A 24,567-nucleotide genomic window follows, 5' to 3' on the forward strand; every position below is an offset into this window, starting at 1 on the left:
CGAAAAACAAGCTCTTTCTAAATGCTTTAAATGATGAGCTATATGGATTTCTTTTAGCAACACTACTGACTGTAAAGCAAGGACAGATTGCTTGATTGATTTCAATTCAGGCAGAAGGCAATTTAATGTTCGCCGCTCCAATAAAAAAGAAACGGGACATAAAAGATTGTATGTACATATAAGGTTACACCCCCCCCCCAAAAAGAAAAACCAAAGAACTTTTTAATGAGAAGCAGTTGGTGTGACATTTTTAGGGAACTGGCTTTTAAGATTCTTGCTCCAATAGGAATATTTTCTCATCTGCAATACTCAATAGCGAGATTGAGGATTGTACGTTTGCACAAAAAAAAAGGTGGCGTGACTCCCAGTTCATATTCTCCTGGAACTTCGTTTTATAGTCCACAGTCATGGTAATAACAATCCAACTTCATCATCTGTCCATACGAATATCTGTGTACTCACCATTGTAGTCTCACCATGTGTATAACATATTGTTCCCAACGGCACCCGCTAGTGGCTCAACATGAAAACTACATAGTTTTCGGCGTTTCTGACGTTTTCGTGTGAAACTGTTTTGAAACAAGTTTTCACTTAATACGTTGTTGTAAATGGCACCTGAATGCATTCAATAATGAAAATGTTTTTAATTCACGAGTGATTTGCTGAGCATCCAAGCCTATGCTGTGCTGTGTACATATGAACCATTGTGTTAATGGAACTGTCCGTCAGGAGCAGGTTCACGGCTCCCGATATCTATAATAAGTTAGCTGCAGGCTTGAGAGGAGAATTAGTTTCTCTATCTCTCATAGGTGAAATCCATTAATAATGTTTCTAAACATCTTGAACTGTTTCTTTAAATTAGAAAGAGGGTAATTAGTTCATAAAAAACATTTTCACCTTCATGCATGGAATCATTCTCTGAAGCCACACCGCCGCCGCTAAAGTGTGATTGTGTGTTAACAGTGTGTGGTAGAACCACTGTGCATGTACTTCCTCGCTTCAAGGCAATTTTGAACTCTCCAATGGTGAAGCACAATAGGGTTGGATTACATTGTCTTTGTTGATTAGGGATTCGTGGATTTACCTTTTAGACCACTGAGCTAAAACTCTCCCTCCATCTGCCTGTAGGCTGAGCACTCAGCTCAGAGAAGAGCTTTGCCGCGGCTGAGCAGTGTGCAGCATAGTACTTGGTTCACAGAAGACATCTTTGAGTTAAAAAAAAAAAAAAAAAGGATTCCTCAACTCGGTTATAGACATAACGCTGTTATTTAAGCTTTTAGGTCAACTGAGAGTGAATCAAATTAAGCTCTGGAAAGCTAATAAAAAAGAACACACAAATAGCTTTTTGGTGATTATGTTGTTTTATTGGAACTCACATTTGGTAACCACAGTGTTCATTGAAGATCATGCAACTGTGTGATCCCATGTTCGGCAATAACAATGTGCACTTTGGGCACGTAGGCAAAATGTTTAATTAAATGCTTTGTAATATTGTGTCAGTTTAGCGTGTGAATCAGCGGGGCCGTACAGCGTTTGACCCGGGGTTTGCATTGAAGAGTGTTCAGCATCTTAAAGGCAATATCCTCTTTCCATGCTTCACATGGTGCCATAATTCCAATGCCTGGATGCTGCCAGTTAATTGGGGCCCCCTTACATGGATGTGGGCAGAGCGGTGGAGAACACGAGCATGACCAAATGGTCGCTCAGACTGTTGCAACTGCACACATCAAATAGAGGAATCGAGTTGCGTGCTGCTTTAAGTTAGTTTTCAGAAAGCTGTGATAAATCACCTGCTGTCAGGGTTAACCATCGTTTATTTATGGTGACATTAATCAATGACGTTGCAGATTAAAGCACTGCCAAGAGCTATTCCGGCATGTGTGAAATTGTGGGTGTCAGTGTCATCAGCAGGCTGACAGTCGAGGCTTTGCAGAGGCAAAAGAATAGTGGGTCCCACCTCACAGCGTCCAACACTTCTTCTCAACATTCTTCTCTTCTCTTCACACTCTTCCAAATTCCCTTTGCACTTGATTATTTAAATGTGTTGGTCCCATCTCTGCCCCCACAATTCCCCTGATGGGAGATGAAATTGCTGAGCATGTATAGTCAAAGCAAACAGTGATGGCCTTAATAAAGATACGGGGAGCGGAGAGGAGGAGCTTGAATCAGACTTGCAGCTGTTGCATTGGCTTCTCGGCAGTGGGGAGGGGTTGGAAGTGGGAGAGAGAGAGAGAGAGAGCGTGAGAGAGAGAGAGCGAGTGAGAGAGTTATGGGGAGGAGGGCAGAGCTCTTGTTGGGAGATAGGGAATGCCCGTTAGTTGCGTCTGCCGATAATAGCACATCAGCCAGTGCGCTGCTGTTGGGAGAGCAGAGCGCAGGCAGTGCGGAGGACTGAGCTGCTGAGCACAGAATGGTTCACTAGAGAGGACAAGCGCACACAGGAAGACTCGGAGCGAGAAAGGCACACTCAGAAGGAGGCAGTGGGAGATAAATGCAAGAGAAGCGAGAGCGCATCACACAGGAGAAAAAAAGGACTGAGAAGGAATTGAAGAGAGAGGAGAGACTGGAGGAGTGAGGAAAAGTTACCAGGTCAGCAAGGCAACGTGGAAGTGGAGCAGCTGAAAGTCACTGGGGGTCTCACTCCCGGCGGAGCAGCCGGCTCAGCAATAAGCCTCGCTGGAGGCGAGTGATGTTACGGGAGTGGATGCAACTTCTTCTTCTCTACAAGAGTCCTGCCTAAAGGCAGGGGTGGTAATGCTCCTCACAGGACCCTTCAGCACAGCCACTTCAGGATTATCACAGGAGCGAGCCGGGGACACTTAAAGCTGCCAGAGGTGCCTGAGCAGTTCACTTCAACTCGCTTCTGTCGAGGAGACTTTCCCCCATCCAGCTGCGTGTGTGTTTGGAGGTGGATGTAGTTGCCGGGCGGTGTGGGTTTTATCCTTCATTGCTTCAGTGTGTGGAGCAGTGGAGATTCGGAGGGGAAGTTGTTCTGTCCTGTCATCTCTGAGACTATGGTAGACTGTGCGTCAAAGAGCCCTTCATCAGCAGCTGCAGCCCTAGAGCATGGAGAAGTCCAGCAGTGAGGAGTCAGCCATTCACCGTAGCCCTTCTGTAGATAGCCGTGACTCCGATTTTGCTCAAGCCTCCACGTCTGGCCGCCCGTTTGGCGGCCGCGGCTTCACTGCTGGCGCTTTCTACGGCTCCACGGGGCCGCGCAAAAACGCACAGCAGGGACAGACTGGAACGGCAGCTGACGCCGGCGCAGGAGACAAGACCAACAACAAGTACAGCTCACCCAAAGGCAGTAAATACGTGGTCTTTTACCTGGATCTATCATTTGTGTTCCTTTTAGAATTCAAGAAGTGCAACATGGCAAGAGGCTGCCTCTGCTGCTTGAAGTATATGATGTTCATCTTCAATCTCATCTTCTGGGTAAGTGGCATCCTGTTTTCTGATTATCTCCATACCGTGTGATCTTAATGGTGTGCTGCTTACAAGACTATGCTGACAGCGGAAATCTGGCTTGAGTGAGTCAGTATTAGTCATTGTCCATATCTGTGGTTATAAACATGATGGTTCACTGTTTGAGTTTTATTTTTCTTTCTTTTTTTTTTGTCTTTTTTTTTTTTATATATGTATCAGGAAGTTTTGCTGTATTACAAAATGATGGCTGTCAGGGCATTCATGCGTTTCTAATTACATCAGGGTGTTTATGCCTGCTCCTCTCTCTGCATGTTGCTATTCCTGGATGTCATGACAGAGTCAGTGGCATTGCACCAGGTCTCCTTTTGTATTTGGCAGAAGGTTGGTGCGGGGGGGTTGTTTCATTAGGGTCACTCATTCAGATGGTTATATGATTTACTGTGAAGATACAATACTGCTTTTGGTATGCAAGCAAAGTGCCAGTGCAGTCTTCCAGATGACAGCTACACTGATGAGCTGCAGACTGTGCAGCCAGAGGATTTGAGCTGAGGTGGTCAGAAATGATTTAAATGTCTGTGCTTTCGAATGGTGCAGCATTGTAGATGAAATAAGAACACCTATTGTAAGAAGTAGTAATAAGGCATATAGTCAATGTAAATTGATTAGGACTTTGTATAGCGATGCTTTTTCTGTCACCTTTGATTTATTCAGCGAAGCCTGACCACTGCCTGTCTCTGCAGCGTGCCCCGTGCAGGGGCATTTATTGTAAAAGTGGGCATCCCCTGGATGTTTACAGGATGGATTAAAGGGCTTATGGGTTATGGGCCAAGTCTTTTTGTGTGGATGCAGTGAAGCATGAAGCGTAAAAACATCCCAACACTGGGATCTACAAGCCCCATCCCACCATATTACTGGGTGAAGAGCTCTGCTAACTGGGACACCAGAGTGGGCATTAGTGGGAGCCCAGCTGTGAACACCATTAAGAAAAAAACACACGCATACACACACACACACATACTTATACACCCACCACACAAACCAGCCTCATCCCATTGCCCATCTCTCATATTAAAGGAACACTGCTCATGGACAGTCTTATGACTGAGCTGTGGCCCTTTGCTGGTGCTTGAGGGCAATTTGCCCATGTCATTCTTATTTTATTACCCCATCCACAAAGGCTGAAGTAAGTTTGATTGGCAAAGACATGCAAATGGCTCAAGGGCTCCTCATTGCACCTCAAATGATGCACACATTTGCTTCAAGGAGTAAGTGGGTTAGAAAACCTTCACTGATGACGTATTGGCGATTGGAGATATTGGCATACTTTGATTTGAACAGCCTTTTTCTCCACTCTGTGTGTAGGTGCTCTGAGCTTCACATTCCTGCAGTTTGATTTGACGATATAAAATGTGGGTAATTTCATAAATTTCTGCCACCCTCACAACAGATCAATCAGTGCTTATTCATTTTTGCAAAATGCATGTTTCACTGTACTGAAAGCTCCATTACATACCCATAAAGGAGTGGGGTTTTTTCATAGCCTACTCTAACTGAATGAGGTTTTTGATTCAAAGCACAAATTATGTATTAAAATATTGAAATTGTCAAAACTGGAAAGAAATGCTGTGAAAATTGCTGTCACTTCTCTCCACACATAATGTTAATGACCAAACAAAAGTCTAGATTAAGCGTACTCCTTGGGTACAATCTACAGGCTATTCAGGACTGATTAGATGGAGCTGAATGTGTTCTCCACTTTAAGTCTAACCCACTTGTCTTTTAGCAGAAGGGCACGCACACACACACACACACACACACACACACACACACACACACACACACACACACACACATACACACTGAAATTGCTTTCCTGATTAAGCATGTAATGTTGAAGTAAGTTCCTATTTAGATTGTGTTCAGCCAATAAAACCACCACTACAGACACAAGTTAAGCCCCTGCAGCAAGTCATTTGTAATTTTAATCACTGTATTTGGCTGAGAAGTGAATGCTACAGACCATCTATCCATCCATGTTCTCATACCCGCTTTATCCAAATTAGGGTCTCGTCAGGCTGGAGCCATTCCCAGCTAACCAGCGACACACTCTGGACATGCCATCAGTCCATCGCAGGGCAAAGACAAAGAGACAGATCATCACAAACACACTTTTGACACCCACGGGCAGTTTAGGGAGAAAAAAATGCATGTTTTTGGACTGTGTAAACAGACGCACACACGGAGAATATGCAAACTTAACAAAGACTCTAACCAGGGATATTCACACCATGAGGCAAGAGTACTGACCACTACCCGCCTATGGCACAGTGAGTAAACCCATTCAATCCCAATGTTGGTGGTTCGATCCCCCATGAACAAGACACTAAGCTCAAAATTGCTCCCAAATGGTGTGAAAGCACCTTTGCATCGTAGGTGACACCATTGTTGTGTTACTGTGTGCATAAATGTAACGGATCATGTAAAGGTGTGTTTGAGGTCGCTCAAGCGGTAAAATGCAACATGAGTGAAAGTCCATTTTCCATTACCTCGCCTGAATATTACAGTCCAGAGCTATATTAGACTTTCCATCCGCACAAGCTCTTCATCAGCTGCCTGTGTATCAGTTCAGGCCTGATCGCCTCATGCAATAGATCACAAGCCTCCTCAGAGCGCTGGTGTAAGTCAGCCTTTAGCAGAGGTCAAAAGGTTATTATTATCCACGAGCTTCCTTAGAGCCACTCACGGGGGATTTGAATGAGGCATTTGCTTGTCAGGTCCCTTTAAGACTCAGTTTGTGCTTAACCCTTTTCAGTGTCAAAAACCTGCCACTGTTAACCAGCTACTGCACTACACTAATCAGGTGTTGGAAAAGAGGCTTTGGATTTTGCTGATTTACGTGGAACCTAATTGAAATGTAACATAAACACACTACGAGCAAGTAGAAGGTCTTTCCCTTTGAGAGTTGTTCTCATAATGTGTGTGTATGTGAAGGTATTTGTCAGGGTCCTTAGGGGAATTTAAATGGCTAAGGACCTTCCCCAGTGTAGCTCATCCCCTGCTGTGAAATAATAGAATTTTTTTTTCTCACTTAATGAGTATCCACAATGTGTATACTCTTGTAGTCCCACAGATTAGCACTCTTGTTTTCCTACCAATATCGTATCATTTTTAATGACAGTTTAATCAGAGTCCCATGAGGAGAAAGAGGGGTAATGTTAGATGGGGGGAGTTAGGATGCAGCATGTGGCTGCTGGGCCAGTCTATCTGCATGTGACAGCCTGGGGCTACGGATAAAGGGTTCACCCGTCAGTGACGAGTCGGGATGGGGTGCTTGAGCACTGTGGGATTGAGGGAGGAGGGCTTGAGGCATGCGGTATCCTGACACCCCTGGGACTGTGCTGCTCTACCTCTGACACTCCAGGAATCACAAGGTTACCGCAGCTGGTAGTGAGGTTTGCCTCTTAAGTCCTGACATCTCATCCTCATCTCAGGATTGTAGGGAGGGGGGTGCCCGTCAGTAACCCAACACCAGGTACAGCAGGGGTCTCTTCCTTCTGACTGTGCACACATGTGTGAGCACACACTTGCTCCGTGGACACACTCATAGCAGCCATTCTCGGGAGCACGCTCGCCACCCACACACCATCCGCTGCATGGAGCTTACAGTGTAACTTGAAGCACAAGGTAAACAGTCGCAGGCACTCCAGGCATCCTCATACATGCGCTCATCCTCAGGCCCCCCAGCAGTTGTTCATGACCATCTGGCTCTTCTTTCTTATGAGGGATTAGAGGAGTCTGAGCTGTAGAGGGAGTTTTGGCCAGATTATAGTAGTATTGGGTTGTGCGGTTAAGGCTCGAGAGCATGACTCCTTCCGACTACCCTTAGCTGAAGCTGGCATCATCTAAGAAAATGGCCTTTGTGGCGTGACAAAGAGTGCAATTTAGTAGGAATGGGGTTCTGTTGTGCTCTGTCTCTCTCACACATGCTTCCAGTGTCTGCTTGACCAGCCTGATAAAGTGATTGATGTTAGGTCCTGTTGGTGTCAACCTTGAGATCACATCGGTGTTGGTGTTCTTGCTGGGAGCAAGGATTTCAACCTCTCGCAATGCAATGTGTAGCCTCAGCTCATAACATCTCCATTTCAAGATTCAATTTATTGCCCTTCGCTGCATTTACTCATCTTGTCCAGTGATGCTGAACAAAAGCATGCGAGGGTTACTGCATCACAACGAGCAGCGTCGTGTCGATGCTCCCTTATTTGTTAGAGAGGTCACGCGGTTGTTAAATATGTCCTGACTATCCGTGACATTATCATGCCTTATTAAAAGCTAAAGTCTCATTTGATATTCATATTTAAAAGGAAAGTGTCAGCTCAGCAGTCATGTCCTACAAGCACAAGAGGGGTGGTAATATCAAAGCTGCTGCTTTGTTAGAGGAGAGAAAACCCAATGTGTTTAGCATTCATGAATTCCTGTGCTTACTTAGGGGATTGCTGCGGGATTTATAAACCATTTGGTCCGAGGCAATGGGAGATTAGTTTGCTCATCGATTTCATCACTGAATTTGACATTTAAGTTTTCAAATGTACCCATGCTCCGCTGTTGTGAAGAGTAAACCTATTGACAGACTTTATAAGGAACCGTGTTAGTGCGTGTGAATGCCCACCTTTGGTTGCAGAAACTCCATAAAAAAAATCTTCTCACAAGCTGTCCTTTTGCTTCCACCTCAGACTGGAGCCCCCTGGGGTTTCCGTCCAAGGTACTGAAGCAATTTGCCTGTTTTTCATTCCCTGTATCGGCACATGAAAAGTCCAGTCATCTTTTATGGCCCAAGAGAGCATGTACTGTCGCAAACTTTTCCCCTTTCTTCTTCACAGCTGAACTCCATCACTCACTGCCAGCTGAAACAGGCAGGGAAATGGATGGTATTCCAGTGTTCCCTGTGAGATGATGAAACAAGCTGTATGCTATATGCTGTGCTGTCACATACATTTAATTCCATCAATTCGCTGTGTGAGCCTTGCTCTTGAATGGACTGCGAGTTTGAAATGGCAGAACACTGCATCAGTCTTGACCATTCTGTCTTCTCAAATCCAACACTCCAAAGAGAAGTCGCCAGTGGATTTATCAGGATTAAGGTATGCACTGGTCAATCCCACCAATCATGAGTTAAATATCCTCAGTAATAATGCATGTCAGACATTTATATGGTGTAATTGGCTTGAATTTCATTAATAGGTTTCACAACCAGACTGTCTAGCCCAGAGAGTTTCCTTTGTAATTTCTCTGTAGCATTTACATAACGAATATCACTATATTTGCATGCACTTTAATCACAAAGTCTGGTAATTAGCATCCCCTATAGATTAACAGGCCTTGATTCCATTTGGCTGACCTGCTCGGTAAATATCTCCATATGCCTGCCTTTGTCCGGTGGATCGTCTTGGGGGCTCGCTCTAATTTACACGTTTCTCTCTGGCTGCTTCGATTTCCCGGCCGTGCTGTGCGGCGGCGCTGAGCTCATTAGCTCATGTTGCAGATCAGCTGGGATATGGAGCTGCTGTGTTTCACTCTAGGGGGTCGAGGTAATAGACTGTGAGAATTGGAGGTGCATTTTAAGCTTGAATGCAGAAGGTAGGTGGTGCTTTCTCAGGGAAATTAGGATCCCCAGCCCATCACTCATCACCGTTTGAATGGGAGGGGTTTCAGACTTGATGAGCTGTTGCCGGGTCGGTTTTTATGAAAGGATGATTACGATGCACACGAGACCCTGAAAACCGCAACAAGTTAATAACTTACTAAGACGGTTATTAAATAAACCTCTCCAAACATGCAAGCCAAGTACTTTTTTTTTGTCTATTTTTGTACGGCTCCTCCTAATCATGTAGAGGCTCAAATCCAGCCTACTGAACCTCCAAGCAAATTGCAAACATTTCCAAGAATACATTGATAATTTTTTTTTTTTACATATTCCTGAAATGGAGCAGACATAACAACACACTGAGAGCCAAGCTGAGATATCGATGACGCTGCCATGCAAATGATGCAAAATGCAAAAGCTATAGGAGAAGTATTGGGGACATCTCACTGTATTTTGCATGAGAAGCTATCATTACAATTTATGTTGAGTTTGTAGTCACTTCCGGTGGTCAAAATATAGATATATATCCATTACGTTAACAAAAGCTTCAAAACTTTCAAAGATTATGATGGCACCATTTTACTTGCCCCCAGCCCACACAACATTAAATTTAAGGTGAATCTGGCCCTTGAACTAAAATGTGTTTGACACCCCTGACGTAAGCCCCTTGAAGACTCTGAATATGGAGTTTGAAGTTTGTCCTGCTCGGTTAGCATGAAGCAGCAACTCTGCAGGTGCATTTTTCATCCGGTCCAGTTGCTACGGTCTTAGCTTTGCAGTACTGACTCGTAGTGACAGATGAACATCCCAGAAACAAATGACGAAACAGTGGCTTCTCGGAGCAGAACTCATAGTGCATCAACTATGCATTAAGTATGTCTTTGGTACATCCTAGATTGAGTTTCCTCTCTTATTTATAAAGTTAATGCAAAAGTGACCTTCACTTGAGTTGTTGCTGGTGTAAATAGATCCAAGGGACTCGTGTATCTACTTTAATGAGCTTTATATCTGAAAGACCCGTGAATGCCACATGAAAAGCACATATTCATCGTGGCCATGATGGTGTTAGTTGGCATATTAGCAGGTTGAACCACACAAGCCTCGAGCCAGAGATTTAGCATCTCCTACATGCTCCAGTACATGAAAGAGAGAACGTGCTTTTCTAAATACAGACGAGAGCAGAGAGAATGGAGAAACGAGGGGAAAAGATGAGTGTCATTAGTTCTGCATATATAAGCAGGATCTTTTGTAATGACTATGTGCCAAGTTGTGCACCTCGGGCAATAGAGAAGGCAGCATCTCTGTTTTGTAGTCAATAATGTGTTTTCATGTCTGAACAATGAAACAGAAAATATCATTATAGGACATGCATTTGGGTTATTGATCAAAAAGGTCTTGTACATAATTTTTCGGTGCGTTTTGTATTCGAGAACTGCTTGTGCAAGGCGTCTGTTTGCTGTCCAATCCTATTGGAGAAGCTGTCGACAGAAACAGGCTCTTTTGCAGCTTTACAGCAGAAAATGATTTCACAATTCCATTTGGTGTAAAAAAAATTAAAAATAAAAATTAAAAATCTATTTTCATATAAAAAAAAAAAAAAAGAAAATAGAAAATGAGCACAGTTGTCACATTTTCTTTTCAGTTATCTTGGAACATTTCAGGCATCATGAAATTTGAAGCACCTGTGGCCATGAAGGGAATTAGTTAAGCAAGAAAATAATAAAACAGACACAATGAGCTCTGTGATTTAAGCAGCTGCAGCTTCTGTAATATCTCCTAATGTAGATTGCCTACTTACAGTTTTGGCTTTAAAAAAAACCCCAACAAAAACTCAAAAAAAGTGCTTTTTGTCTGCAAAACACAATTATTTATTATTTATCTGGTATTGTTCCAGCATCATGTTTTGTTTGAAATTGGCAGCATTATGAATGAAAAAATGTTTTCATTGTGATGTTTCGTCCTTGAGCCTCAGGAGAAGCTGTAAACTGTGTTTCTCTTGTATCTATTCTCACCTCCTCTTTTCACCTCAGGAAAACAAAATGGAAAAAAAGCAATCAATGCTGATCTGCACCTCGGTAGTGAATTAATGTAATGTTAGAGCTGCATGCTTGTTCAGCGACTCAGCATTTTTCTGACAGCAAAAGGCGCATTACAGTGAAATCAATGTTTCCCAGTCATTCCTGACTCGCAGCACCATCGAGGAAGCTTACGGAATATCATTTTGTTGATCGTCCGAGGGGGGATGAAATTCCCTTTCAGATTGCCTTGCTCATGTTTAATTAAAAGAGCAGAACATCTAGTGTGAGCTACCCTTAAGCTGCGTGCATGTTTTGTATTCAAATAGCTGCTTTTCTTTTCCATCTGTTGGTTTTGTGGTTAAAAAAAAAAATGTTTTTGTTCTTCAAAATACTGAAGTCTGACTAAAGCGGAGTTCAGTTCGAGAGAAAACAATCCTCAACGTTGCAGGTCCAGCTCTTTAGGTTCTCTTCAGATTATCATCTGTGGGCCGAGGGTGCATCAATGGCTGACTCCAAGACCAATTTCCCCTGGGCCACTACCTGAGTTGATTCAATAGAGCTTGCTTCTTTTCCCACCATAAACCCACACAAACAACCCACACAGCATCCTTGAGAGCTTGTTTCCACTCATCTATCTTCTTCCCTTCTCTAAACAACATTTAGAGACCCAGGACACACTGGGAAACCGCACCACGGTGGAGGGAAAATATGAGCAGCAGATTGACTCCAAATGTGTGTATTTTAAATGTGTCATCTCGAATTTGGGTCCGGATCTCAGGCATTCACCGCCTGAATGGCAATGAGCCCCGGACGGAGGTCTAGCACGGCTCTTGACACGCGGCGCGGGGCATCCACTGTGTCTGCGCTGTTCGCCGTGACAAACGAGAGACAGATTTATGCCCGAAACATTAGCGCATTTATTGATTTATTTAGCTGAACCGTTGCAGATTACCGCCGCGTTATAACTCAGCCATAAAACGCAACATATTTGAGCTCTCCAGAATGAAAGTGCACCGGTGCGTTCTCCGACTACATCATCGCCCGGTTGCGCATAGCATGTTTTATTTCTTAATGAAGCATTTTAAAGTGGCGCATGCCATGTAAGGTAATGTAAAATTCAGACCATCATCACTACTGTATCAGAGGGTTTGTTGTAATCTGGAATGTATGAGCATGTTGTCGTTTTCCAGAGTGAAGCCCAGATCTTCATCATAGGAGGTTGTTGCAGTGTTCTCGTTATGTCTGATCCAATTTGAGCTCCACTCCTATTTGATGTGCATGAGGTGTGCTCACAACAGTCTCTGATATTCTCCCTGAAGAGCAGAAATGCAGTAACTAGTCGAGCTCCCTCGCTGCTACAGTACCGAGATAACTGACTGGCTGACAGGCTGTGTAAACCTAATAGGGATTATTGCTGTTCTTCATGCGTGCAGATTCGTCCTCTTCCTTATCGCAGCCGAGTTAGTTTTTTTTCTTTTTCTTTTCCCCGACTGTCCCCTTGACTTTGCCCGCGTCTTATCGCACAAGCAAAGCAATTGGTTCCACTTGTTTATTTTACATCAATTTGCAATTACGAGTTGTATTTCCACACATGGAAGAACATTTGCTTTGTGTGTCTGCTTTATTTCAGAAGACATCAAGTTCCAATGTGTCCTGAAATCATAAATCTGAAGCAGTCTGGTTGCCTGCAGCATGCTAAGTCTTACATAAAAAGGAAACATGTAAAACTGGCCCCCCCGTTCCATCCCTTTGGTATTCTATCTGGGGCACAGAGGGGTGTCTTAGATCTCACATTTTAGTGCGGCCCTGACAGTTTTATTGCATGCTAGAAATACAGCAGGCATGCGGTAAACTTGTCAGTAATTGTATGTATTTTCCTTGAAATGATGATCAGGTATCACGTCTGTGTCGTAATTTACCTGTCACGGAATATGAGTCATGTAAATATTGCTGCATGGGAGAAGGGAGAAAAAAAGAGCAATATGACTAAACACTCATTCATTAACTTTTCTATCATTGAATTTAAATGAAAGAATGAAAGATGTATTAGCTGCCTAATTGATGCAAGTTGTTTTCATACAAGTGTACATTTTTTTGCCGTTATGAGGAATTCATAACAGCAATTCACCATGTGCCGTTTCCAGTCCCAATTCAGTTGTCATTATTTCTGCACAGATGTCTCCATTTCCCTTATTAGGCCACCCATGCTTCAGTAATGGCTGACTTTAGAGGGCGGCGGAATAAAAAAAAGAGCACGTCTGTGTGGAGCCGAGGCGCAGGACGAGGCTCGGTAACGCAGCCCGATTTGAGGAGTTCATTATGGGGTCAGTGAACGATCTCATTCATCCTTACTGAGCCAAAGTAATTATTAACATGGACCTTTTGCCTGTGTATGCAGTCATGGGCGCAGTGTGGTGAGACAAATCCTTATCACCGCGCTTTATCCAGTGATAATTTCAGCAAAGGACACGGCACCGTATCTGGGGTCAGCCCATTAATGCCCCCTCCATTTCAAGCACATTTCAGCTGTTGCTCGTCATGATTTTGGATCTCCATCGCGACTGCTCTCTGAGTTTGCTCACACTGGTTTGCACATTGTTCCTTGGGCACCATTCACAAGTGAGTGCAAACAGATGGGACTGGGCAGATTTTCCTTGCAGTCCCCTTCTGAGAGGGACAGCCTGGCAGACTCCAAAATGTTGTCCTATTCCTCGGAGGGGAGAAGCCAAGCATGAACGCAGGCTGGGGAGGGGACGGACCGCTTTCCCAGGAGGAGGAGAGGTGAAGGCATTGATGTTTGATGACAGCTACTCGAGAGGTGACTCACCATCACTCTCAGATCTTTCACTCGCTCCGTGACATCCACATCATGTCATTTTTTGCTTTTCTCCTGGGGCAAACATCAAAAATCATCCGGCCTATTTTGGGGTGAAAATGCACAATTCAATTCAGAAGAAAAAGCAACTTTAAAAAAGCCTTTTACCTGCTTTCATCCCTCTTTATTTTATCCACTAATGACCACTCTCCGGACTAATGTGATGCATCCTGCTTCCCAGCGGGCGTTGCGGTATCATCCAGCAGTGATAAATGAGACTTTGAACGGAGGTGAGAGTGGGAATTCAATGATGAAGATAGAATTAAATATAACCAAACATAAACGCAACCGGAGCCTAAATCTGTATGCAAAAAAACATTAACTGACCCACTGCGGAGGCCAGTTGAGCTCTGGTCAGCCTGAAAGTTCTGCTACAGCTCATTTTTTAGTATGAACAGGATTTTCCGTGTTTACTCAGTCTGCCAACGCACCGTGTGTTAGTTATGCTGTAATTGCTGTTAGAGTAATACCCAGTGGCAATACTACGCAACAGCGGTGAGACGTATTACTTAGTTTCAAAAAAGAAAGAGATAAATAAGCATTAGATGAACAGATGAAATGTGAATGCAGGTGTACCTGGGGAGAAGCAAGCCGACAGTAGGATTAAACTCACTAAATAAGTAAGCTTTTTTTTTTCTTTTTCTTTTTTCTTTTTTCCTCGTTTTGACAGCTCCGAACTCCCAGACCTGATTAGCTGTGCTAAGCACATACAGCAGATTTTAGGATGGGTTTATTTTGCATTATTCATTCACACGTGAGCTTTACATTCATTTTTTTTTTCAATGCTGTTCTAAAACTTTATGAGAAAAAATGAGCCAGTCATAATGGAGGTAATGGGCCTCCTTCATTTATGCATTCAGTGTGTATTAAATGCTCTCTACCCTTGAGTACAAGGAAAAGATGCTTACAAGCGGGCTGGGTGTAAATATTCTGCAGTGGCCATACATAATGTAGCTGTATTAGTGCAGGATGCACTAAACTTGCATTTTGTCTGAGCAGCAGAATCACACTGCGTAATCATAACTGGAGTTTAATCAGGCTTCAGATGGAGACCAGGGAAAAAAAAGTCAAATTACCCATGTGATAAAGACAAGGACAGTGACAGGTCTCATTTTACATGTGAAGTCTTACATGCCTGTTTGCTGGCCTCTGTCAATATTATTGAGAGGCTGGTAATTGGCCCGTATAAAGCACATCTCTGTTGGAAATCATTTCTCTGTCTTCAAACGCTTCAACCCTCTGCACATCATTTTTCATTGAAGTGCTTACCTTGGCACAGAGATGTGAGAGGAAAAATGTTGTCCTGCAGCATGTTTTCAAGTTTCTTTAATTTTTTTCCATTTTTTTTTTCTTGTTTTTTTATCGTCTGGTGGAGGGATGAAACATTTCTCCATAGTCTTGTTTAAAAAAATAAAGTCGGTGATCTTTTCTCAAGGTTCGTTGTACCTGTCACAGTGGGGGACGACACGTAAATTACTTCGCTGCCAAGGGCAAATCCCCTCATTTTGCCGTCACATTGCCGTGTCTTTAAAAAAGAAATTTCGAGCCCAATAAGGAAAATTTAGTGTGAATAAGTCACCCAAATGTTGTGGCCATAATTATAGTGAGAAATGTTCCTGAAAAGCAATCACATTTCATGCTGGCCTACAACTGAATGGTTTTATTAATATGGTTTTGCAGCTGATTCAATATCGCCTCGGAGCTGGCTCTGGTTAAGGAATCATATTAAATGTGGTGGGTGGTCAGCTTTAATGCACATTTGAATTTCTCAGCTATCAGTTGCCATTTTCATCCTGAAGACAAGAATAGGTTTGTACAGAGACACATTTATTTGCAGAGGCTACGCTCTGGTGAGGAAGAAAACGAAAACATCAATATACTTTGAAACTGTTCCACTCTGCGCCGTCGCTGCTAACAGAGAGATGGAGAGTGCAGCTGCAGTGATTCAGAGCCTCATAATGTCAGAGTCCGTGGCAGATGTAGACTGTTGTGTCCGTTAAGAATCACTGTGCCGCTAGCGGCAAAGCTGGGGAGCAGGAGGTTTACGGGTCACGATCTCATGAAGGTTTGCCCGTATAAATACTTGATTTTGTGTTGTGATCTATGAACAGGTGCACTAATCGTCATGTGTGAGACCTAGTGTCAAACTTAAGGCCCAAATTGGCCCGCAAGAAGCTTCAATCTGGCCAAACCACAAGAAAACTTTTTTTTTTTATTTATTTATTTTTTCTAACAAATTTCTTAAGAGAAGCAACACAACACAACACTGGGCCCAGAGCTGAGTTATTAATGTCGTTGCCATGAAAGCTAACAAACTTGCATTAGCATCAAAAGGCATGCTGTTGGGGTGATTTTGTAAAAACATGCATAATGCAACAGCTATAGAAGTTTTTTTTCACATTTCACTGTGTTTTGCAGCAGGAGGTTCCATTAAATTACATTTAGTATTGTGTTTGTAATAATTTTTGACAGTAATTGTTTGGTTTTGCGAAAAATATAGACATTTTGGTCACGTAATCTGCACGCGACAACAAAGAAAAACTTTTAAAGTTTAAATTTAAAGGTTATTATGCGGCCCACTGGAGATGAAATTGGGCAGCATGTGGCCCCTGAATTAAAATGTGTTTGACACCGTTGATTTAATGGCCTTTTTTTTACTAATATGGAATATCAGGTTTGTGTGTTTTAGATCGTGCAAAAAACTGTGAAGAGGTTATATTCATCGGTTTATGTACAATGTGATTTACATCACATCTAAAACGGAGGCGCATGAGGTGTCTCCCCATGAGTTTTATCTGCAGACTTTCCTGCGTTGTACATCGTCTTGGTTCATTATCATGATTTCCTGAACCCTGCGGCTCTTCTTTTATTGCAACTCTTAGGTCTGTTACAGATCTTTTTTACCAAATGCCAATACACTTTCTCACTCCATGGTACTGCATTTCATTCAGTGCATGTGGTTTCCCAGTGCTTCTGTTTGCATGTGATGTTATGCACACATCCTGAAAGCGTGAGCACGCAGTTTAGCACGCCTCATACAGGATCTTAGAAATTCAGTAAATCCTGAGTGCAAAGCTGCCTGCACTTCGTTTTGTGTATCTGCATAATGCATCTTGTGGATTCAAGTGTACAAAGAAAGGACCCAAGGTCAGAAAAGCATTGCCCATGTATATTCATGCCCGTTTCTTTGATTTCGTGTACATCTAAATGCTGCATTTGCTGTTCTACTTTCTAACGTGAAAACAAGTTTCCAGTTAATTACTGTTTTGTCGCGTAATGACAGCTTCACTTCTCAGCCTGTCTGACTGTGAATTTTACCATCTATCATATTCAATCCAACCGACATTGCTTATGAGCAAATTCCCTTTTTTTTTTTTTTTAGCCCAAATAAAACCGTACGCTGCGTTCGTTCGAGATCCTTTTGCCAGCACGGATCTGTTCCTTGTAGGCAAAGTGGAAACATGCGCTCACAGCTAAGAAACAGAGATAAATTGTTTTCTCTGCACAGTGAGGGCCCGCATGAATAAACCAGGAGACCTGAATTCTAAAACCGTGGGTTCAGGTGGGTCTGACTCTGCCAACTTTCAGTCTTTAAAATCCTTAGGGTTTTGCATTTTTTACAGCGTGTCATCCTGTCTGCATGTTTCAAGAAAAGTCTCTATTGAGTTTCTTCTTTCTTTTGAGTTAATTATTTCCCGTTGGCCCGTATGCTAGCATGTTTTGACATCCGGATGTTTTTTTGGGACTTTCCGTATTATGTGACTGAAGCTGGCAAGGACTGTAAGAGCTCCAGATGTCAGTTAATATTACATTGCTCATTTAAACAGGTCCGAGCAAACAGATAAAGTAGTCAGAGGTAATGAAAATCGGGGCATGGGAAGTTTTTTCTTACCATACAAACGGGACCTCGGACACCTGCATACATGACCACTACAATGCCTTTCATTTGCTTATCGATTGAACTCTGTCACCTGTATGGATCCAATCAAGAAAGCCTTTGTTGTGTGCTATCCCGCTGTCATGATGATAACCTTGAAACTCCTGAATCAGCTTTTTTTTTGGGGGGGGGGGGTGTTCAGTGCAAACAGGCATGATTCAAGAGGAACAAATGTTCCCCAACAGCAAACTGAGTTAACGAACCCTCCTTTTCCTCATTTTCTCTTATTTACTCGTAGAAATGTAAAGAAGACAGAATATAACCTGCTGAGTGGTTGTTGTTGTTATTCTGTTTAGTTTTTTACAAAATTGGCTTTCTGCACCAGGAAAAGAAAACATTTACACACATTTACACACGAGATAGGAAATATTGCATATGAAGCAGCTTGTGTAATTAGCGGACATTCAGTTTGAAACGGCCTCTGGACAGAGCGATAAGTCAGGATGGCGCGGATCGGCTTTAGCTCTATCTTTCGCCTCATTTGTTCCTGTCTAAACGAGATAGGCCAGCTATCTCTTGGCAGCCGTCCACTGGTGACACAGTGACAATCTGAGGGGCTCTTAGAAGCATCACCTACGTGTCTGCGTGTGGAGAGTCAAAGGCTTGTCACTCTGCTGTTATCCAGCTCGGGACGCCGCGGTGGACAATTACCTGACAATGCAGACGGGGTATGGGCGCGCAGGCAGGAAGCGTGTAAAGACAGCAGAGCGCCGCAGAGCAAATTATTCGAGCTTGACAGATGCACTGACAAATAGAGTTACTCTTGAAAGTGTTGCTGCCACATTAGCAATCAAAGAGGGTGGGTGGGGGGGGTCGCATCAGACGAAGCAGGATGTTTATCGCCGTTGCTCTGCAGAGAAGATTGCTTGCTAAACGCTCATTGTATCTGCATCTATCTTCAGATGGCCTACTTGAGAGAGGTGCCCCGAACAGCACTTGTTTAAATGCACGCGTCATCTCGAGGCATTCCTCGGTAAACAAGCGCAGTCGGAGCGGGGTTATTTGCATGCTGGAGTCGGAGAAAAGGGCGGAGCAATGAGGGAGGAGTGAGCGAACCTGTTGCAACAGCCGCTGCCGGTTGTCTGTGATGTGCTTTGATTTATGGAGGGAAAGCAGTCTGGCTTATTCTCTTCCCACTTCTCCTGAGATTTGAGTGTTTTTCATTGACTTTCAAAGGACTTTTTTTTTTTTAACAATTTTCACAGTGTGAGTGCAACAAAGCATAGATAAAGCTCAGCAACTAACACATCAAGGGATAATTACAACAAATTGTGCCCCTTTTAGTGAATCGGCTCTTTGATTTCACACTACCCTAATATTTTCTCCTGCAGGTTAGTCTTTGAAAATGGCTGGATGCTAAGCAGTTTGCACCAAACAACAATTTTACACTGTTGTTTTGGTGTAAATTTGGATGTGAATGTCTTGTTATCTGCAGTTTAATGGCTGCTTTATCTGCCAGACTGCAGGGTGGTAGTCGAATTAATAGCATAAAGAGCAAGTTGGTATTTCCTGTGCCGCCTTGCATGCACAGTGCCTATAGGTTATCAGCTCCAGTGACCAACATGCTGTAGCAGTGCCAGATTCAGCAGTACTGGCAAATCTTCCGATATCATCCACATCTCTGCACAATCTCCCCAGAGCAAGCTGTTCCATTACACTGGAAATGAAGAGTGAGAGAGGTCAAAGCTGTCAAATAAACAATTTTAGGTGGCGAATTTCATTATGTGTAGAACTGAATGGTTTGGCGAGATTTGTTTCTTCAATCAACTGCTGCCCACAGCTGTAGATGGGATCTGTTTCGTTTTGGGTTTTTTTCCAAATGCAATGATTAGCAAGTGTGAGAGTGGCCTTCGTTATCAGAAAAATATCTGACTTGTTCTTGAATTTTAAACTTTAATTTAACGGTTCAGTAGTTTCGCCTATTATCAAGCTAAGCACCAAGAAATTATAGTAAACATGCGCATCGGTGTGTTTTTGTAGTTCTTTTTCTTCTCGTCTGTTTCTTGTGCTGTTGTTTTTGTGTTTTGTCTTTTAACCATGCCTTAAAAGTTTTCAGATCTAGTTTTTCTTGACGTTTAAATGGATATAAACCTTCCTGCGCAGTAGCATGCACTCACAAGGCGACAGATGTGTACACTCACAAACACACCCATGTACTGAATCCAATAAAAAGTGTTGTGTAGGCTACAGGCTTAGTGAAAGCAAAAATAGCATCTTCTTTTTTTCTCTCTCTTTCTGGAGCTCTTCATATACAGCAGGAATGCAGGATTCAAATAAGCACAGCTCCTTTATAGGCTATGTTTCCATTAAGAACATCCATCTATATGCTAATTTTATCCAACCATATTTTGTTAGATGATTTTTCTCTTAACTTCATCAACATTCTTCTCCAGGATTACAAACAAAATATGAATTATTGCATTGAGACATTAACGTCAAATCAGTCGATGAGGACTTTTTATGACTGCTGTGTGATCGACAATATTTATCCTGCTGAATGGACAAACACCACAATAATGGTTCCCATAAGGGAAAATACTGAGGATCTTTTCTGACCTTTTCATCAAGCACCCGTGTTTATTACCAGTTACCTGCAAGACGACACACCTACCATCCTCAATTTCAACTTTGTTCTTCTGACATTAAGCAATTGTTGGCACACTAACATACTTAACTTCGATGGTAAACACTGGACCTGCTCTACCTTGATGTGCTAACCTAACTGTGTGAATTTGATTATAGATACACCTTTTGTTTATTTAATGCTTTTTTAATTTATTGTATTTGCATTATGTATTGTATCAAGGCCAGTCCAAAAAAGTACATGACATTTTGTTGAATATTCTTCCTTTGAGAAATGTTTTTTTTGAGTCCAGATTGTTTCAAGTTGTTTATCCTAGCTTTTCTTTTTTTTAAAGGTACACATTTGCATATTTTCAAGATCAACATCTTTTTAGCTAACTATGGCAAAAAAGTGGAATTTACTTGTCTGACCCAATTTGGACTAGTGTTGTGCTGCAGTACACTCACACTAACTTTTACACTAACATGTAAAAAACAGTGAGTGTTTTTGACTTGACTCATCTGTACAGTTTCAATTCTGGATTTCACACAATCTCAAAAGGTATTTTCCAACTTTAACGGCGAGACGATTAAGACAATAAAAGAAAGATTATTTAGTAAGCTGCGGTTTGTAAATGCCTGAACTCGACGGCGTTGACCCCCAATGAGTATTGAATTATTTACGATAAACAGTATATGATTAAAGATAATAAATTGCCAACGTTCTTATTATTATTATTGTGCTTTTGCTTGGATATCTATCCGGAATGTCAGACGTTGTTTACCCTGAAGAAGCCGCATGAAGCTTGTGTTTACTCTGTGTCTGAATGGAATATGAGATGTAGCCAGAATTGATAGCTACTGTAGTGAAGCAGCCAGCCAGCGCTGGATGATGAGCCGTCCCTGTAAGCAGGGAGAGGAGGGAGGGGGGAGGCAGCAGAGAAGACAGGTGTTTACAATAGAAATGTGAATAGGAAGTGGAACAGCGATGTGAGTAGTAGCCATTGGGAGACGGTGTTTACAGCAGCCGACTCCTCTGCTATTGTATATCAGTGCGTGCGTGTCTGATGTGCACAGCGATGTTGAGTTTAATGCTCACGACCTCCCGGTGATGGAATATGGGGAAGCTGGGCTGCATTAACGTCCACGAGCAGCATCGTGTTTTATTCCATTTTTTATTGTCGTTACCTCTGGATGACTTTTTGTGCTCGCATTTGTTAGTGATATTCTCGCAGAGTGATTGCTTGTAATGGCGAAAATGTTTTAATTTAAGATCCACAGATGTAGAGTTGCATTTTTTTATTTATTTTTTTTGCAGCTGTTTTACAAAAAGTTCACTTTGTAATATTGATTGATAGTTTTTTTTTTGGTTTGTGTTTTTTTTTGTGGATGTGCTTACATATATTATCTCATTTACAGCACGTTACAGTTGCATGGCTGAGATATCAAACGCCTGTTTGATGATGTGACTCGCATGTCAGGTTTAAATTAGCGATTGAAAGATCTCCCGGCGAGGTTGAAAGGGCGATTAGTAGGAACAATGACATTCAACAAAAGACAGGAAGCGAAAGTGGAGGTGTCAGAGCTGAGGGTGTTGAGGTTTGGTGACGGAGAGGTGATTGCTTTGGAGATGCAGAAAGATCGGTGAGGACGGTCATTGAGGCAGTGAGGGAGGACATGTGGAAGGAGGAGACAGTAGACAGAACGGGTGACATCAAGGGTGTCAAGCATAAGGCCCGTGGGCCAAAACCGGCCCACAAGGGGCTCTGTTTCGGTCCGCCAAACCTGCAAGCAAATGGTAACATTTCAATAAAAATATTGATTTGTTAGCAGTAGCAGACACAACACAACACCGAGACCCGAGCTGAGATATCAGTGACGCTGCCATGAAAGAGCGCTAGCTCGATGCTATCAAAGTAGCCTCAAAGCCATGCTGTGAGGGTGAATTTGTAAAAACATGTATAACACAACAGCTATAGGAGAAGTTCTTTGGACTGTATTTTGCACGAGAGGATATCAATAAAGTTGGCTTTATGTTGACATAGTCATTTATATATATTCTCATACTCTGCGCCACAACAAAGAAAATGTTCAACGGGCCACATACAGCCCACCTTCATCTTGAGTGGGCATTACGGTAAAATAGTGCCATATTAACCTTTAAAGTTCAAACTTTAAAGGCTTCTTGTGTTGTGGCGCTGAGTGTACATGATCAAAATCTCTTTATTTTCATAAAAACAATTACGGCGGAAAATGGCATCAATATCAACAAAAAAACAATTTAAAGAAACCTCCGGGTACACAATACAGTGAAATGTCCTCAAACCTTTTTCTATAGCTGTTACATTATGGGTGTTTTTACAAACTCACCCTGACGGCATGGCTTTGTGGTGAAGGCTAATTTGTTAGCTTTCATGGTAGCATCGCCGATATCTCAGCTCAGGCGTCAGTGTTGGGCGGTGTCCAGGAAATTTATTCAAGAATCTGTTTTCTTTAAAAGTTTTTGGCCCTGTGTAGGTTGATTTTTATTTATTTTTTTTAAGTATAAATATAATCTTTGATTATAAATGATGGAGTTACAAGAGTGGTTATGCAAAGAATAAAAAGCTTGACATTTAGCCAAAGATTATGTCTTGCTGAGACTTGCATAAGACAAATTGTACCACTTCAGTGCCTGTGATGTATATTTAGCAACTGCCTAATTGAACATAAAAACTATATGGCAAATGGAAATATATATTTTCTTTTTAAAAGGCTGCCATTCAAATCTAACATAGTCCACCTACACTTTGCTCTAAAGCTCATTAATCTTGTAACTCCGGCCAGAGTCGGTCCAACTGTTTTCATCATCTCCAGTCTATTTGCTGTTACTGTCAAACTTTACATATTTAAATGTTTACTGCACAGACATTTAAAGCCATGTTGATCTTTCAAAATAACCACAAGCAAACTAGAGGTACCTCCCAAAATGTCATGCTGCTGCTTTAATGCACTCTCTTCTCCTCTGTTTGAAATCAAAGTAAATGCCAAACACAAATTAACCTGATTAACATTTACCCAGTGTCTTTATAAAAAATTCATGAATGTATGCACTTTTCTATGGGAACTGGGGCGAAAAAGAAAATAAAAAATTTGCACACAATTGTCGCCATTAAAATTTCAGTACTTTGTCCTTATCTTACCTGAAATATGAGTGAACATAATGACAAGAGATTTTGAATTAGTAATGTTCCTGCAGTGAAGAACACTTATTGGTGTCATGTGTTGCTGACATTACTGCCTATTACTCAAGCTTCAAGCAATGGCAGCCAAAGACATTGTGATATCATAAAAAAAAAATTAAAATTCAAAAGCTACTGATATTAAAAAGAGACATTCAGAGACTGATGACAGCAAATGTCTCGATTCTTCTTTTCTTCGAACGCAAGAAAGTTCTTTTGAAGTAACCGAGAGCTTTGCAGAATTTTCATATTTTCGAATGGACTCATAACCAGTGACTTCAGTATGGGTGAGATTTTCAAGTGGCCGTGACATTTGCTAAGAGGGACACAGAGTCTGGGTCGTGTCATCAGCCCAGATTTTATTCTGACTCACTCACCCCGTGGTATAAGAGAACGTATTTCACCTGCCCCACTGCTGTTATCACATAGCACAGAAGCTCATGTCAATCAATTTGCTCTCTCTCTCTCTCTCTCTCTCTCTCTCTCTCTCTCTCTCTCTCTCTCTCTCTCTCTCTCTCTCTCTCACACGCACACAAAGAGGCATAAGTAGCTGCAGGTATTCAAAAGATGATATTTCCAGAGATCCTATTAACCTTCCGGAGAAATTTGCATTGTTGACCTTTGTCGGCCCTGGAAATTTTAGATTTTCAGGCTAATTTATTCCAAGCGGTACAGAACGTGGTGTATTAATTCTATATGAAACCCTCCTAAAAATGGGTTGTGAGAAAGAAACGTGATTGAGACTTTGGAATTTAACAGCAATTCAGCATATTTGGCATTGCTTTTTCTTCTGAATTTTTCCGGCTGTCTAGAATAGAAAATGTGCTCTGACAGAGGGATAATTGAATTGACCACCTTCGCCGCCCACTTCTATCCGCCTTCACTTC

General features: G+C 42.3%; 1 protein-coding gene across 2 annotated transcripts in view; it reads left to right on the forward strand.

Moving 5' to 3' along the window:
* tspan9a (tetraspanin 9a) overlaps nucleotides 1–24,567 on the forward strand; it is a 182,603-nt gene that overhangs the window by 108,086 nt on the left and 49,950 nt on the right. Inside the window, exon 3 of one of the 2 annotated variants that reach the window (XM_080476015.1) lies at nucleotides 3,356–3,435. In XM_080476015.1, coding sequence (XP_080332141.1) covers nucleotides 3,373–3,435 — 63 coding nt within the window. In that variant the 5' untranslated portion in view covers nucleotides 3,356–3,372. Of the gene's footprint in view, nucleotides 1–2,198; nucleotides 3,436–24,567 lie in introns of those variants that run through there. The other variant, XM_080476014.1, reaches the window with a different exon arrangement.

Source organism: Lipophrys pholis (genome assembly GCF_963383615.2).
Source record: "Lipophrys pholis genome assembly, chromosome: 11".
NCBI classification, from domain to species: domain Eukaryota; kingdom Metazoa; phylum Chordata; class Actinopteri; order Blenniiformes; family Blenniidae; genus Lipophrys; species Lipophrys pholis.